General features: G+C 33.2%; 1 protein-coding gene across 3 annotated transcripts; it reads right to left on the bottom strand.

Annotated features, from left to right (window-relative positions):
• Positions 1–9,149: 9,149 nt before the first annotated feature.
• LOC135081434 (protein tipE) lies at positions 9,150–18,350 on the bottom strand. 3 transcript variants are annotated; one of them, XM_063976115.1, is made up of 4 exons: positions 18,227–18,350; positions 12,754–13,868; positions 12,104–12,159; positions 9,150–11,639 (listed from the first exon to the last, which is right to left on the bottom strand). In XM_063976115.1, the coding sequence occupies exons 2-3, from the start codon at positions 13,713–13,715 to the stop codon at positions 12,132–12,134; spliced, it is 990 nt and encodes a 329-aa protein (XP_063832185.1). In that variant the 5' UTR covers positions 13,716–13,868; positions 18,227–18,350; the 3' UTR covers positions 9,150–11,639; positions 12,104–12,131. The 3 variants fall into 3 exon arrangements, with proteins under 3 accessions (XP_063832185.1, XP_063832186.1, XP_063832187.1); XM_063976116.1 differs by having other exon boundaries at positions 18,223–18,350; XM_063976117.1 differs by lacking the exon at positions 12,104–12,159.

Here is an 18,350-nt window from a genome sequence, read left to right on the forward strand (position 1 = left end):
CTTTCGGCCCGCGGCTTCGCCCGCACGGAATTTTGTCTGTCACAGAAAAACAATATCGCGCGCGTATTTGCTCACCGCTTAGACCTACCCTGGATTACGACAAACATTTTAAAACCAAAATCAGCTCAATCGGCCCAGCCGTTCTCGAGTTTTAATCAGACTAACGAACATCAATTCATTTTTATTTATATAGATAGATAGATGATAATAAATGACAATCAATCGCTCTAGGAGATGGACTGACTACTATTACCTCTAGAATAACTCCACCAATTTCTAAAATAATTTTAGTTGCTCATACAATTTGTATTTTTCCCCCAATCAATCATCATCAAAGGTCAAACAAAAATAGCCAAATGTAAATGCCATTAAATGATCGAGTCCAGCCAGTCACGTGGTATCATCGATTTATCTTTATTTGGAACAAGGCGGAATATGAATAAGTTAGGTCAAACACAGGTATGGCGAACCTTTATGTAGCAACGTGCCACTTTTCTAAAAAAAAATTTAATGTGGTCGTAGACGTGACACATAATGCTAGCAATGAGTATCATCCTACAAGTGGCGCCACTGGCTACTGACAGTACCTTGCTCTACAGTGGCGCCAATTGTTGAGGGCAAATACGATACGGTAAACGAACTAAAGTCCCTGACATAGCCCGACGGATTAGCAAGCTGAAGTGGCAGTGGGCAGGGCACATAGTACGCAGAACTGACGGCCGATGGGGCAGCAAGGTTCTGGAATGGAGGCCGCGTACCGAAAAACGTAGCGTGAGACGTCCACCCACAAGGTGGACCGACGACCTGATAAAGGTAGCAGGAAGGCGCTGGATGCAGGCCGCTACCAACCGTGCGATGTGGAAGTCATTAGGGGAGGCCTATGTTCAGCAGTGGACGTCCTGGGGCTGAAATGATGAAATACGATAGACCTCATTCAAAACTATTTTATTTCATCGTGAATTTTGGGGTGATTGGTGGCGTGCTCTAAATATTGTGGCGCGTGCCATTGGTTCGCCATCCCTGGTCTAACATGTCGTTTTAATGGGCGTGTGATTGGAGGTTTGACTGGCAACTGGCAACTTAATAGAGGCGTCGTTTGCAGTTGGAGGAAACGATAATTTCATGTTTTGAACGAAATAATGTCGACCGTGAACTGTAGATTGTGGCTATCTAGCTATACTTAAGTGATTCCTGGACACTATTTTTAGCACACATCACAGAAACTAAAGGGAGATGTGCCAAGGGTGCGGGGCCGGTGCCGGTGTCGCAGCAATATGCCCAAAAACAGAACACATTGCTCGTGACAGCAATGATGACAGCAGCGACGTCATAATGCAATCATTGCTTGCGTAACGTGCGTAACTAAAGATTATTCGAACGTTGAGTACTGATACCGCAGTGGTTAATGATCACATATTTTGATTACTTTCTGTTTGTGGATTTCTAATGCGACACTCAAATCAAATCAAAAATATTTTATTCAATTTAGACCACAAGAGTGGCACATGAATGTGAGTGAGTTTCGAACTCAGCGCATTAGTTGGCATCTCTATACCTCTATGGTTTTTAGCATCTGTGGATTTTACTTATCTCTCATTTCCAGTGAAAAGCGTTTCAGTAGATTCTTATCACTAACTTATGATAATACAAAATGGCTAAAGTCGCTATTTGCGAATCCTGCATTTTCATAATAATTGTTACTATGCTCTACATGAGTCACATTGCAAAACTACCTACGATTATGACTGCTTTTCAGTGGACTGTTTTTCAGCAAGTTAATAATTGAATTCTTCCTATTGAATATTAAATCTTGGCAAGCCTCAGCTAGAAAATATACCTATGCAATTAATAGCTAACAGGTTGCGAAGAAGTTTATCAATATTTTAAAATGAGGTCTCTTTTTGAGATACACAAGACAAGTTTCATTGCAGGTTTCGAGTAGGTATGGTTGGAAATGTACAAAATGTATAAAAATATCTGATCAACAACTCCTTGAATTATAAAGTTACATAAAGTAGGTCAGTTTATTTATTTATTTAAAAGGACAACCTACAGTAGTAGTTTTATTGCTTTTATTTATACTTGATACATAATTAAATAATTTAAAAATGCTGTGCAGATTTTCTGCAAGACTGAAAATCGAGTCACCTCTCAAACAAAATAACAAGGTGGAAATGGACACATCCTTTTGGGAACTTTGCCACGACTGGGACGCTGTTTATGGGGGTTAAACATTAAAAATAATGGGTAATTACAATCAAAAATAAATCAAACACATCATCGAAGCCAATAAGTGTATTTAATTTTTACTTCCTACTAACATTTTTATTTACTTTATGTACAAAATCGGTCATAAGGCAACAGTTCCAAATGATAGAACGCTTCGGTACGCACGAGTGCAGGGCCAAGACTTAAAAACTTTACGCTTTAGCAAGAGAAATAGCTCCACACTTTGCTGAGCTGGTAATACACGAGCGACTTTTATTTTTTAAAATCTTTTAGCTAAAAATTCTGTATGTGGCCAGCCCTATTTGCGTCCAAACGATAGAAGGAACTCTTTGAAAAAAGATTGGAAAAAAATTATACCAACAACACTCTAAAAATCGAAAAACGTCTATGAATGCCTGGTGGTGGTGACTTTCTTAACTTCTAAGTACCTTCCACTGTTTTCTAAGATGATCGAATGATGATCGATGACGAATAGTGACTGAGTTTCTTGCGCTGCTTCTTCTCAGCACTGGCCCATTTATTGTCCCGAAGCAGTGGTAGGGTTAATATTGGGACGTGTAAAAGTGCTTTCTAAAAGCCTATTTGCAAAAATAAATGAATTTTATGAATTTTATCCATTTTATCCATCGTTTGGGCGCCAATGGCGACTTGAAACTGCCATTTTTATCCATCTGCCTTTTACAGTTGTTTATCTTTAATTCTATCATGCATTAATGCTTGTAGGTCTGTAATACAATGAGTCAATATCTCCTTGGCTTTTATTTCTTTTTCAAGATATAATTTTGACTCTACCTATTTGACTGTGGTGTTAATAAAGAAAAACCTATCATACCTGATGTAGCATAAACATTTTAAATCTGTTTTTAAGACCCACTCGTGTATTACCATCTTTTACGCGATTTACTACTAATAGTTTTTGCTCTTACCTCTACTCCTTTTACGACTCATATCCCTAGTAATTTGAAACAAATATGGAGTTGATTTACTTAAGTACTTCTAAGTGGATGAAAATTATAGCTTAGGTACATGTAAAATGATTGAACATACAACATAGATTCTTAAAAAATGTTGAATTAAAAAATAATTAGCGAAGAACGAAGGATACGTGCTTGCGGATTTCTTTCTCAATTTCAAGTTTTAGTGAGATGCTCATTGAACAACTGAAACGCTGAAAGCATGATAATCTGAAGGGCGATTACGCACTAAATTCAATCTGGATTAATTAAATTCAATCTGGATTGGACAATTTCAGTGTAAGAGTTCACAGAGCGTAATTGCTCATACAAAATATGCCTACTGATATCTCAGACTGACATTTGTTAGATTTCAGATTAAATTCAGTGCGAATTCACCCTAGTATGTTAGTCCATAATTTTGAACTAATTGTTAATTTGAAATTCTTTCTCTACACAAAACATCAATTGTTTTTAAAATTAACATGATGTCGTAACTGGGAAATCTCGCATTTGATGTTTTAAAATGTATAACTTGCAGCTCGAATATTAAGTAAAACAATATTGTAGGTATGTTCCAACGTTTACAAAATACCTAACTGTCAAATACATAGAATTTTGCTCATTTATATATTTTATATACATTCAACACATACAATCACAAGCCAAAAAGCTTTAAGTTAGCAGTCATTTCAGTCCAAATAAATATATTTTAAATGACAAGCATGATTGAATTTTAATTTCAGTTTTTGTTACATTTATACATACAGGTGTTACATTTTGGTGACAGATTTTCAAAATGTTAACAAATTTGACAAAAATGCTTGTCATTTCTCTCATCAACTCTGATATTCTTCAAACTCTTTAATGTAATTACAACATTTAAATACATTGAAATAAAATTTCTATAAGCATAATACTCTGACATCAAACTTATGTATAATACCGTTGAGAAAATTATTGCAATTATATTTTACGTACAATTTATACATCACGCCACGATTATCACACGAAAAAATTGTGATTTCAAATGTATAAAGCTGACACTTATATTGAAAATGTAAATATAACGTAGGTAAATATTTTCATTGATGAACAACAAACGCAAATAAACAAAATTTAGATTTTTGTACATAAGCGTGAACTTTATTTTTCCTTTTACATAATACTTTTTTCATGGTTTCTTTTTGTTTTGTTGCGTTTGATATTCATCAATATGCATAAGCAAAGTGAATTACATTAAATATAGTGGTTTCATCACATAAAGCATTCTATCCTTAACATATTAACTGCAACTTTGGGCATAATAATAATTACATCTTTACACTAAAATTTCTGTTGAGTAATGACAACACTAAACATTTATTTATGGTTTAGAGTTTAAAAAGCTAGCTCAAAGTCTATGGTCACACTCTGTGAAAAATGGCCGACTGAAAAGTTTTGTTTTGATGTGCTCCGTTGTAATTTATATTTTGCATGTGTAAGATTGCAATAAACAAGCAAGTTGAAATAAATAATCATGGCGCTTTATTAATTAAACCCCATAACAACAATAGTTATGGGCCCAGAAGAATTTGTCACAAGAAATTAAGTTCAATCGCATCCACGAGTGGAGGACATTGTTGGAAAGGTTTATGGTACCGAAAATTACATCTACGAATATCATCGTCATCATGTCGTGTTCGAAAGACAACAGATATAACATTGCACAATTCAATGGGGAAGGATTTTCGAATTGGGCTTTTAGAATGAAAAGTATGCTAAATGAGGCAAATTGCCTGGGCGCTGTGATTGACGAAAATTTCTCCAAGAAAGCCGAAAATAAGAGCCTCGAAGCAAGGGCACAGGCTCTAATAATTAGCGCAGTGGCTGATAGTCATCTTCAATATGTACGCCAAGAAAGTGCATTTAAAATGTACAAAAACTTAGAGGAAAACTTCAAAGAAAAAAGTACAAGAGGAAAATTGTTTTTGAGAAGACAGCTGAACGAAATAAAGTATCTAGAGAGCAAACCACTGAAAGAACATTTTACCAAAATTCAAGAAATCTGCACTCAGTTGGAGGAGGCAGAATCAGTTTTGTCAGACGAGGAAAAAATTAACTACATACTTTTATCTATGCCAAAAAGCTACGAGGGCGTAGTCACCGCATTAGAGACAATGGGAGACCTGAAACTGAGCACAGTCATGGAAAGACTTCTCGCAGAGGAAGAAAAGAAGAAAAAGTTTAATGAAAACAACAAAGAGACGAGCTCGAGTGCCTTCAATTGTTACAACTGTGGGAAGCCAGGCCATAAGAAATACCAGTGCAGAGGTCGAGGACAAGGAAACAATTATTCTACAGGGCGAAATTATACTACTGGATCGGGACAAACATATAGAGGAGGAAATAACAATTCAGGAAGAGGATTCTACAATACAGGACGAGGATACTATACTGGACAAGGATACAATACAGGACGAGGACAAGGATACAACAATACAGGACGAGGACAAGGATGGAGCCATGGCCGAGGGAGAAACTACCAGAGTCAAGAACGGAGAGAGGAGAGTAATTATACGGAAAATAATCCTAGTGCATTTGTGAGTGAAAATAATCAGTGTGAAGAAAGTGTGCAAAAATATAAGTGTGCAGAAAAGTATTGCGAACTACAATTTTGTGTGGACTCAGGGTGTTCAGATCATTTAGTTAACACAAGAGAACATTTTGTGGACTATATACAATTAACAAAACCACGTCTCATTGCTGCTGCCAAAAATGGTATTAATTTACAAGCAATAGGAATTGGCAACATAGAGGTAATTAGTAAGGTAGGCAACAGGCAATATAAATGCATAATTAAAAATGTTTACTATGTCCCTGACTTAAGAAAAAATTTATTGTCTGTATCAAAAATGGAAAATGCTGGTTTGACTGTCAGTTTTTCTCAAGGTAAAGTAAGAGTTTTTGAAAAAGATTACATACTAATGATTGGTAATAATTCTGGAACTTTGTACACAGTGAATGTTTTAGTAACTTCAGTAAAATCTTGTTATTTAATTAATAAACCTGATGTAAATCTTTATGAATTGTGGCACCGACGTTTTGGTCATTTGGGTTCAAGTAATTTAAATTTATTGGCGAAAAATTGCATGGTAAAAGGTTTATCGGACTTAAAAAATAAAACGACACAGAGTGATTTATGTGAATCTTGTTTATTGGGTAAAAGTACTAGACAGCCATTCAATCATAAAGGCTATAGAGCCAAGAAACCTTTAGAGTTAGTTCATACTGATGTATGTGGTCCAATTTCACCAACCACTTGGGATGACAAAAATTATTTTGTCACTTTTATTGATGACTTTACACATTTCACTATGGTATTTTTGATAAAACATAAATCTGAAGTTTTCAAAAAGTTTTTATATTATTATAACATGGTAACTAAACATTTTAATAGTAACATTTTAAAATTGAGAATGGATAATGGGCGCGAATACTTGTCTAATGAGTTTAGGGATTTTTGTAACAGAAATGGAATAGTCATGCAGCATACAGTACCTTATAATCCGGAGATGAATGGTGTGGCGGAGAGAATGAACAGAACCCTCATGGATAAAGCGAGAACAATATTGATAGATGCAGGAATGAAAAAAGAATTTTGGGGAGAAGCAGTATTATATTCTACGTACGTTACAAACAGGAGTCCAGTTGCAGGAAGAGATACTACACCTAGTGAATTATGGGAAGGAAGAAAACCTGATGTTTCGAATTTGAGAGTATTTGGATCCATTGCTTACAATCACGTTCCTAAAGAATTGAGGAAGAAATTGGATGACAAAGGCAAGAAAATGATAATGATTGGATATAATGTAGGAGGATACAAATTATTTGATGAAGAAAATAACATGGCAGTGACGGCAAGAAATGTGATATTTGATGAAAACCTAAAGAAACCGGAAAAGACAATTTTTATCCCTGACTATACAGAGTGTGAAAATGAAGAACAGAAACCAGACAGAACAGGAGGAGAAACTAGTATAGAGAATGAAGAAGAAAAGAACCAAACTTCTGAAAACAATGAAAATGAGCAAGAAAGTGAAGAACTGGAAAAGGAAGAACAAGAAAGACAAAAAAGGAAAAGACAGAAACCATTATGGCAGAAGGACTATGTTGCGGATTTTGACGAAGAAAGTGATGAAGCTCTATTTGCATTATTAAGCAGTCAACATGAAGATACACCGGTAAGATATGAGGACATTGAAGAGAGAGAGGACAAAAATGATTGGTTAAAAGCTGTAAAAGAGGAACTTATAGTTTTAGAAGAAACGGAGACATTTGAAATCGTACCAGAACCGAAAGATAAGAAGATATTAGATGGAAAATGGGGATTTACAAAGAAAGAGACAGAAAGAGGTAAATTATGTAAAGCTAGATTAGTCATTAGAGGTTTCCAACAGGAAGAGAAATTTGAAGACATCTATTCACCGGTATTGAAACTACAAACGTTAAGGACATTGTTATCAGTAGCTGCTAAGAGGGATTATACTATACACCAAATGGACGTGAAAGGAGCCTTTTTGTATGGGAGGATTGACGAAGATGTATACCTAAAACCACCAAAAGGAATGAATGTTAAAGAAAATTGTGTACTCAAACTCAAGAGATCGTTATATGGACTGAAGAAATCACCTAAATATTGGTATGAAAAATTCAATGAGACTATTACTTCTTATGGTTTTAAACGCTCGGATAATGACTATTGTTTATATATTAAAGGGGAAACATACTTACTTTTATACGTAGACGATCTATTAATTCTTGGACAAAATATTAAAGATATCAATTCAGTAAAAGACTTTTTGAAAGCTCAATTTAAAATGAAAGATTTAGGGGATAATAATTTAACTTACTTGGGTATTTCTATAAGAAAGAGTTCTGAAGGAATTTTTATTGATCAGTCAAAGTATCTCAAAAGAATTTTAAAACTGTTTAATATGTCAGATTGTAAAGGCTGTAACACACCTATGGATCATAACTTTAAATTTGATGACAACTTGGAAATTGACTTGTCTTATGAAAAACAATGTAGATCTCTCATAGGTTCTCTCATGTATGCAACTGTAGGATCAAGACCAGATTTAGCTACATCTGTCTATTATTTAAGTAGATTTCAATCAAAACCTAATGCCGAACTTTGGCGTGCTTTAAAGAGATTATTGAGATATGTTAAAAAGACAATTAACTTTGTATTACTTTATACTAAAAATGACTTAAGTGAACCACTTGTTGGATATGCAGATGCTGATTTTGCTAGAGATAATGATCAAAAGTCAACATCTGGATATTTATTTAAAGTTTATAACAATACTGTTGTATGGAAATCTAAAAAGCAAAGTAGTGTTGCACTTAGTACAACTGAAGCTGAGTATGTTAGTTTGTGTGAATCTGTAATGGAAGCTTGTTTCATGATTAAATTACTAAATGACCTAAATGTAGATGTTCCAACTGTAACTATTTTTGAAGACAACCAGAGTACAATTAAATCGTTGAAAGGTTGTGATATAAAGCGATTAAAGCATATTGATGTAAAATTTAATTTTGTTAAACAAAAGGTTGAAGAAAATTTGATAAATATTGTTTATGTTAATTCTAAAAATCAGTTAGCTGATATCTTAACTAAGCCTTTAAGTAAAAATGTATTCTATAGTTTAATTGAAGGTTTGGGACTGTATGAATATGTAAATAAATGTTTATGTTGAGGAAGAGTGTTGAGTAATGACAACACTAAACATTTATTTATGGTTTAGAGTTTAAAAAGCTAGCTCAAAGTCTATGGTCACACTCTGTGAAAAATGGCCGACTGAAAAGTTTTGTTTTGATGTGCTCCGTTGTAATTTATATTTTGCATGTGTAAGATTGCAATAAACAAGCAAGTTGAAATAAATAATCATGGCGCTTTATTAATTAAACCCCATAACAACAATAATTTCTAAACATTAAACATACACAACCAAATTCAGACGTCAATAGGGAAAATAAAATAATTTATAACATTTATATTCTAAAATAATTTGACAATAAATTACAATGATATTTTATAAATTGCTTTTCACTTATTTCTAAAGCTGTAATATTTTTAATTATTCATTTAGTCGTACTTTAAAGAATAAAATTATATTTTGTATATTAAGGGTAGGTTAGGTTCTTGAGGTATCATTACAGAGGCACAGTAAAAATAATAATATTAAATTTGTTGGGCATGAAAACGTTAAGTACTCGTCATTTATAAACTAAAGAATTTTCCACTGAATTAAAATATACAAATGTGTAAAAATGTAATGTAAACAATATTGCTAACTCCTTTTAATAATTTAATAAAGTGTTTGACATGAGATCAATAATCTTAATTGGTTAAAAGTAATAAGATCCAGCGATGATTGGGTGGTTAATATCTGAGCGCACATTATTTAACCAATCTGGTTACTTTCCTCTTAGCTAGATAAATAATAGGCGACCAAATAAAAGCCAAAACTAAAACTTCAACCTCTATATGGATGTGGAACGACTTTTTCTTAAATTATGTAAGTACTTTAATCTTCGAATATTAATTCTAAACATGTGCGTAGGTTTTAGCGATATCTAACTAGATCTTAACATTTCCAGTCTAAGTGGATAATAAATAATTTATTAATTTTTCGCATTCTCATAAATACTCTTCGAATTAGAATCCAACAATAATTATTCATTTTTAATAGCGTACATTTAAAATTAATTAAACAATAAACAGTGATCGTTATTTACAGAATTTGGAACCTTCCAGAAAAATGGTCCCAGAATACAGCACAAAAATTAAAATTATAAAAAAACGAGTTAAAATTTCTCGTTGGGATAATATTTAAGCATTACGATAGTAATTCACAAGCCTTTTTTATATTTTTAAATGTAAAACAAAAATCCTCCATACACACAAGCATATCGAGTCGGCGTTTTTATATCACAAAATTTTACGCACATTACAAGTCTTATACAAGAATTAAATTCTTATATAAAAATTACATCAATCGACTTCCAAAATGGTTAGGGTCGTACGTGAGATATCGATTAGGTAATGATTTCTATTTCTGTTGCGATACACGGTTCGGTTCGACTTGGACAATAATATTAATGAATTTTTAAATAGAATCGGTATGGGACGGAAGAATCGATATCGCCTACAGCGATGGCTAGGATTATTTTAAACGTTTCCATTCCACGCATTCATTATACGAGCTGTTAGATTTCAAACGAATTACTAACCATCTCACGCCGTTCGATTTCTATGGGGCCAATAAATTTTTTAACATACCAAATAAATCTCTTCTCTTTGTTGCCTTGGTCTGCCTTTTAAAAAAAGTTTCACAAAGAACAGGCTAAAGCCTTACTGTCTAGTTTCACAAATCAATAATTTCCATAATGACCAAGGACAATAAAAAATAATATTGCGCCACAGTGGCGCCGCCCTGGTGGCTAATAAAATCATCAATACTCTCATTACAACTAATTGTGTTAGGAAACACCCAAAACCAGGAGGCCACACTAATTTAAAATTACATCTATGGAATCTTCTAAGAAAATTAAATTCCTAAATCCCTATAAACTGATTTAAATTATTACTTAGAATTAAAATGATATCGTGATTATTGACATGGGATTATTAGGTACTATAATGTAGTCGATGTACTAATAATTTTATTTTTAATATAATAACTGTCTCCTCATAATTTTCAATGAACTTCTAACTATTGCTTTTCAAAATTAACATTTTTTTTTGTAAACAGCTTTATGATAAGTCGTAATATACAATATATTCATGTATATATTAACAGCACGCGTGCATTTGACACTTTTAGCATACGAGCGTATTAAAATCTTATTCATTTCTTTATTCACTATAGGAGATAAAATTCTTTATTATCTAATATCAATTGGATTTCTTCGCAATAATTTCTGAAATAAAAATCGCGCGGATTTGAGCAATATATCAATTAATAGCGAATTTAATAAAATTAATTAACCTAAGTTTGTGTTTAAATGGGTTTTCCTTTCTTATTTACTCAAAAAAAAATCACATTTAAAAAAATAGTAGCTTAAAAATAACTCCAAATGCAAAGGATTAAATTCAAGACTTACTTAACGGCAAATCGTTTGTATCAGATATAATCAGAAATTATTGCCAGAAATTGTTTTCTCAATATCATTTATAATTTCACAACGCTTTATAAAAATTCTCTTTCGCCAATTTTCCGTCTTAACGAACTTTTTTGCTAATATTCATGAATTATTCACTTTTCTCGTGTAAGTAGGACTTGCGTTCTACTTCTTTTAATAAAATCACAAGAGAGCACACATTATCTTTCAAAAAGTTATTTTTCCATTGTTCACCTTGATTCGTGATGCACTTTATAACCAAATCCGAATCTTCAGGATCCCTGTCATCTGAAATAGAAAACGATATTGATTAAACAAAGTTTCAATAAACGTTTTTTTAAGTTTAATAAAAAAGTGTACCTGCGGGATATAACAAAAAGAAATGGATTTTGCTTATTTAGATGAGGGTTTTAAATTGACGTTCTAATGCTAATTAATATGCATGTGCATTGTGCATGGTGTTATTTTTTTAAGCGTCCAAAGCATTATTTTGATCCAAAACTTTCATAATGTAGCGTTATATTATTGTGTTTATTTTTAATTATCAAAGGATAAAAATTAAAATATTTTGTGCCCTATTTTTATGTACCCCGTCGAAAATAATATTTAGCGTAAGATTATTTTATTCTCCAAGTCTGGAAGCATTGTTTTTTTTAATGTTCTCTATATTTTTCTTACTGTGTGCAGTAGTCAAAGACGCGTGTTTTGCATTTACGATGTTTTTGTTATAAAAGCTGAAGCCTTCAACGTACCTCTGTGTAAATAATGTCGTTTTTCACATTAGGCGTTCACGAATGATGACTTGGTCCTGGTGGGGAGATAACAATATTCTATCAATACTGTGTGTTCGTATGTGTATGTGATTGATGTATACAAAATGAAAATAGACCATAATAAACTATATTCGATCAAAAACTTCGATACCTATAAATTAATATACTAAAAGTTCTTGACTTAGAGCAAGATATTATTGATTTCCCATAATATTTATTTTGAAGGACGCGCGCGATGCTCAGCCCCTGACTAAAGAAAATTTTCAATATGTCGAAGATTCTCTATATTCATTGTCAAAACTCATAAGCCTGACAAAGACGAAGCTGTTCTTATGAAGTTTTAAGAGCACGTTTTACGCACTTCATTTTGACAGACAGGTGTTTTAAGACGTCTTTATAAAGAAGGCTTAGGTATGTTTAATGTATAAAAACAAACAATATTGAGAGTCTTTCGCACCATTTCAATTTTATTACCAGTTTTCTTTTTTTCTCTATCCTTATTTTTTATTTGAGCACTGAGTTCAGACTTTACAACATTTTATATTTACTTAACTATACGAAATTCCAGCAAGGATTATGAATTGACCGAAAAAAATACTAAAATATGAATAAATCAAAAGAAAACTTACCCAGACAGTGATGCCGAGTTGGAGATAGGTGGACTGTTGGACTCGAAGCCTTCTTTCGGCTTCTCATTGGCTAGCTGCATCTTCAGCTGGTGCCCGAAGCAAGCCAGGTCTTCCCTGAACGTGTCAGATCCAGGAGTCGTTGGCTTCTCGTCATCACCAGTAGCCATCGCCTCTGCATCATTCTTAAGAGGAGCTTGCTCAGATTCCTCCTCAGTATTGTAGATCTTAAAGTACGCAAACGTTAAGTATATCACCGAAATAAAGAACGAAGGTATTGGTATAGCCATAGCATACACCAAATTCAAAGTATTCTGCCACATATCCAGTTCAGTGATCACCAGTCCTGGGTCTACTCTGCTATAGTAGCACGTGTAGTTGGTGCCTATTGGTCGGTATTTTCCATAGAATATGGTGCAGTTCAAAATTGGTGGGTAACCACATCCTTTTACGTTGGGGAACAGGCGTGCCCCTGTGAAGTACCACTCTGAATCGTTTCCTTGGAGACCTGTAGGTGGAACGTCAGCCAGGTCTTGTTCCTCAGCCATGTCTGGATAGTTTTTGTCAGCAGCAGTCTCGTAGTTCTCGTACTCGTAGTCCTTTCTCAGTGCCCGTTCAACTCTGATCAGATTTTCGTATTCGGTTGCGGTGATGTTGGCAGCGTACCCAAGTTTGTAGTTGACTCGAATTTGAGTGCAGTCGTACAGGTCTTTGGTGCAGCCCTCCCTGCAAGAGGCCCACGAGCAGTTACTCACCCCAAACAAATGCTTCACATTGGCTGTGACGCATAACGCTGCTACTGGATCAAATTGCATGAATATGGTAGTGAACGCCGGCTCAATCACGAACGGTACTAAGAACAGGAAGGCAAACAGGCTGAATATGGCGAGAAGAACGAAGCTTGCTGTGGTGTAGAAGAGAAGTTTCTCAAGAAAAGTTGGGGGGATTTTCTCTTCATCGGCCATGTTGGCGTGGGCACTTTAGTAGTGACCATAGCGCTCGTTTTAGCTGGGCTGCGTCATGTCATCTGAAGTTTCATGACATCTTATGACTCCGTTGTTTAAACCGATGTCTGTTCTTTTGGTGTTGTCACAGTTCGTTATTTACATTTTTTGTATCTGCAAAATTTTAGGGCTGGTGTACTTAGTGTTTGAGTTTTTTGAGGCACTATTTATAAATACCGTGATAAATCAATTTCTCAGATCTACATGTTTAAAAGTAGAAGATAGAATCAGATACGAAATGGCAAAAATTGATATCATTGTCAATATTTACGAGATAAATTAAATCATAACAGCGTTAACGACTGGCACTGGCTTTATTAGGTTCATCAAAGGAAGACAGTACAATGATAAAACAATAAAATTCTTTACGGTCTATAGCGAAAACGGGGATGAAATACAAAGCCCGAAATACAAAGGCATTTAGCGGTCACTGACATCGCAGTGTGAAACTTTTTTGAGTTTCTTACATTGCATCTACATAATTTCATAATATTTGTTTCGTAGTTTTGGCCAGAAACATTCGTGTAGAATGTTTCTGGCCAAAACTATACAATACAATACACGTTAAAAAAGTATTATTGAAACCAAATTGACCAAGCGTTAGTGTTTTGTTTTCTTTTGAACAAAATAAAAGGGAGCGAGACGCTGTCGCCACTAATGCGACAGAGGTCGGAATTTCTTTTTCTAATACGCTCTTCGGTATATTGGACAGAGGTCGAAATGGCGATCACTTATGTAACAGACTTGCCAAAAGTATTGTAGTCGACAAACAAACCATGACAAATAGATCTGTAAGAAATGCGCAATGAGCTGAAAAGTTTTGAAAGTCACTCGATGTTTATTTTATTTTATTTTATTTGTACAAAAAACACATACAGAGTACAATCAACAAGGTACATTTACAACCAACAATAAATACAGTTTTAATCTAGATTGTAATCCAAAAAAGTGTTTCTGACATGTTCAACAAGGTATGTTTAATAAAATTGGATTTTAATAAAATTGCATACTTTGTACAATTGGTGCGGACAAGGCATAGATACTTACATAGTGCATCAGATTTAGAAGAGTTTATGATAATTACATTGCAATTTTATTGTAAAGCTTTCAAATGTGGATGACTATAATGAAAGTTTGGTGAAAATTGACCAAACGACGGATTTAAATTAAGATCAGCAAAACTCGTTGTTCAAAAGGAACCAAAAAGTTATCTGATCTGAATTTAAACTCAAGGAAGAAAAACGACGCTCCATGAAAGTAAACACTGTCGCTATAAATATAAGTAAATACTATATAGCAACCAAAATTAAAAATCTGATGGGCTGTAGATATACATCAAATCAAATTTAGGTAAAAATATCTCTGAATAGTGTAAGAAACGTCACGTAATATCAAATCACAAGATCATAAACACAGCCACAAAATCACTCGGCTCTCACGACGCCAGACTGTCTGCCTGGAATCCAGCCTTGTGGTATCGATTCAGGCTAGAATTAGCTTAGAATGCTGAGACATGATAGTGGCTATGCGACATTGAAATAACAATGCAGTTTACCTAGATATCGAGTCTCTAATTATGTAACCGTGAAAGGTACGAGTTTATGAATTTGGCACCGATACAAATAGGTCAAGTTTTAAAATGAGATTTTCAGACCTGAATACCTATATCGTGATGTATTTTTATTGAATAAAATTATGTTTTTAATGAAATAAACTAATTAGTAATCTTTGTTTTTAAAAACTTTGTGAAATTGTTTTTACAAAAATGTTCTTTTTAATGGCCTAAAAACAACTGTTGTTTTTATACAATGTTTTTTCCCACTTGACTGCTTCAATGTAAGTAGATTTATCATTTGAAAAGTCATGCATTCTTTTTTTTTTTGCCTTTTCTGATCAGTTTTTGGCAACAACAACCACATTAATTTTGAATGATCGCAAAAATCTAGTAGTTGCCATAAACCGAGAGCATTTTAAATTGAATACTGTTTATTCATACAACGGGCTTGTGCCGGCAAATGTAGAATGCATGAAATGGAGCACACTGGCGAACAACGCCTTATGCCTTGGGTATAAGGGTCAAAATAGAAAGCATGGCGACTGACACAAAACAATGTGGGGGAATACAGCTGTGGACGCATTTGTTTGCAATGCTGAATAGAAAATTGAATAACATGGATGTTTTTTCTATCAATGAAAATGGACTCTACCTGCTTTAAAATAAAGGTCTAAGAAGTGTGTGTATATTAAGTATAAATGGTATAGGTATTTTAATATGAAAAAGTTTGGGAACAAAGATTTATATGAAATTTTATAACGTGAACCTCGTACGCCAAAATTTGAGGCAACTTTTAATCAAAATTTAACCTAAATGGAAACAACTATGAGTAAAACACACACTAAAATGAGTTAAACGGACTAATTCTGCTGGCATTTCAATTAAACTAACTCATACATTTTTGTTACCAATCAATTATTTTTTACCTTGACCTATTTGTACAAACGATAATAACTTTATTGATGGTACTTTATGAAAAAGTTCAATTTATTTAATTAATTTCAATTTAATCTTTCATTTTGTCGCTGTTATCTTGACTTATTATTTTTAACTTTTAATTTTCAGTAGGTACAATTTTATGAAATTTTGTATTAATAAATAGAAATAATAATGTAAAATTAAATAATAATACTAAGTTATTTGAATAGTCAACATGTTATGAAAATCAATGAAAAATTACGGAATATTTATTTTGAGTAGGTAAGTAAGTAGATACTTATCTACCTACCCACTATTGATAAATTATGTATAATTTAATACATACTTATAATGGATGCGCTTAGGCGTAATATCTCAAGGGACACAATAATAAACATTTTACACGGAACATAAACATACTTGTACCTACTATACGAAGGATATATTTTTTATGGTGCAGGTACTCAAAGCTGAATTGTCACTATAAACAGACATGTTTAATGGCCAAGTTGCTTCTAGAAATGTAAATAAAAATTAAATATTTCAGCAAGTTTTATAAAACAGTTAAACAGTGTTTATGAATACCAAAACCATAGTGCACAATTGTATATAAAATTTTGTTTACAATATACAAACTTTTTTGTGTAAAAATGAAAAGTAGAGTCACCGAAAAAATATTGATAACATTGTATTTTAAAGAAATAATAACAAAATAAATTAATAAAATACGTAACAACACACACCGTTAACTTTAGGGACTTATTTTTAAAGGTTATTTTTTTATGAAAGAAGAATAAACTTGATAGATGTATTATTATGAATGTTAAATATTTTCGGGAGATGAATAATTTAATTCTCAGATATTAAATCAGTTTCAACTTGGACCTTTTAAGGGTGCGTGACAAAGTTTTTCTCTGCAACGCCATCTATTATAATTATGATACAACATTGTGAAATCGGTGTGCTTTCCACTTACATATTTTCAGAAAGGTGTAGATGGATATTTAACTAGCTTTGCATTTAGGGATTTAAATCATGAAAAAGTAGTTTACTAACTTGAGTCACATAATAACCTAATAAAATGTTACTTATGAACAAAACCAAAGTATTTTACTATAATTAATCTTAAACAAAGTTGTTTATTTACTATGCAATGTGCAAAAGTGAATGAGTTTTAAAGAAAACCAATATCCAGCCCTATATCTATTTAAATAGATCGCAATTCCCTTTAATCGACTTGATATAAGCTTCAAGTAAGCTCATTCAATCAAATTGCTATAAATCGATTCGCTTATAAAATTAAAATGATCTTGCTTGAAATAACTGTATAGTTATTCAATTAACGATATTATGTTAAGCTATTGTTTACTAATCTTGATAAAAACAAACAATCCCTGACATGGTTCAAACATCAAACCTTCAGTTATTTCTACTTATTATTGAAATTTCAAGCAACATTTCAAAATTGATTAAAAATAGACGTTAAAGCTTTCCAACGAAATTTCTTTCAGCAAAGCTCTGGGAAGCTTAGCCCAAAGCTCTACGGGTCAATATTCCCGTTTTCATGCTTTTACATTAACTTACTATTACATAACCTAACCCCGAAGAAAGAACCTTTTGACGTCATTGTTTAAAGTTATTAGCACAAAATCTCATATCAGATATACATAACATTCACGTTAATATTATATAAACATGCCACTTCTAAGGTTTAACCCTAACCTTCCACGAAAAAACCACACACACGTAAAATAATACGCGAAAAACACAAAAACATTTTAGGGTTATATAATTTAGTATCGCATATCCAATCGATATTAACCCGTAAATATTGACAACGCAAATGCCGTTTTTCTAGCTACAGCTATCAATTTAATCAAAGGCAAAATAGTGGCAGTTAATACCACTAAGTGGCGAGTAAAGAACGGTTACAAATGTGTAGACCAAAATAGAAGGCTAAGGTACACCAGCTCTAAATTGAAGCACCACTGTTACCTACGCGGAGGTTGTATTGCACATGCAGTGATACACTTTACTATTCACAACTGGACCATTATGTCGCAATTTCAAACGTCTTTGGTTTCTTTTTCGACGGCGAACGGGGACGCGTCGTGACTGCGCGG

Source organism: Ostrinia nubilalis, chromosome 20 (genome assembly GCF_963855985.1).
Source record: "Ostrinia nubilalis chromosome 20, ilOstNubi1.1, whole genome shotgun sequence".
Taxonomy (NCBI): domain Eukaryota; kingdom Metazoa; phylum Arthropoda; class Insecta; order Lepidoptera; family Crambidae; genus Ostrinia; species Ostrinia nubilalis.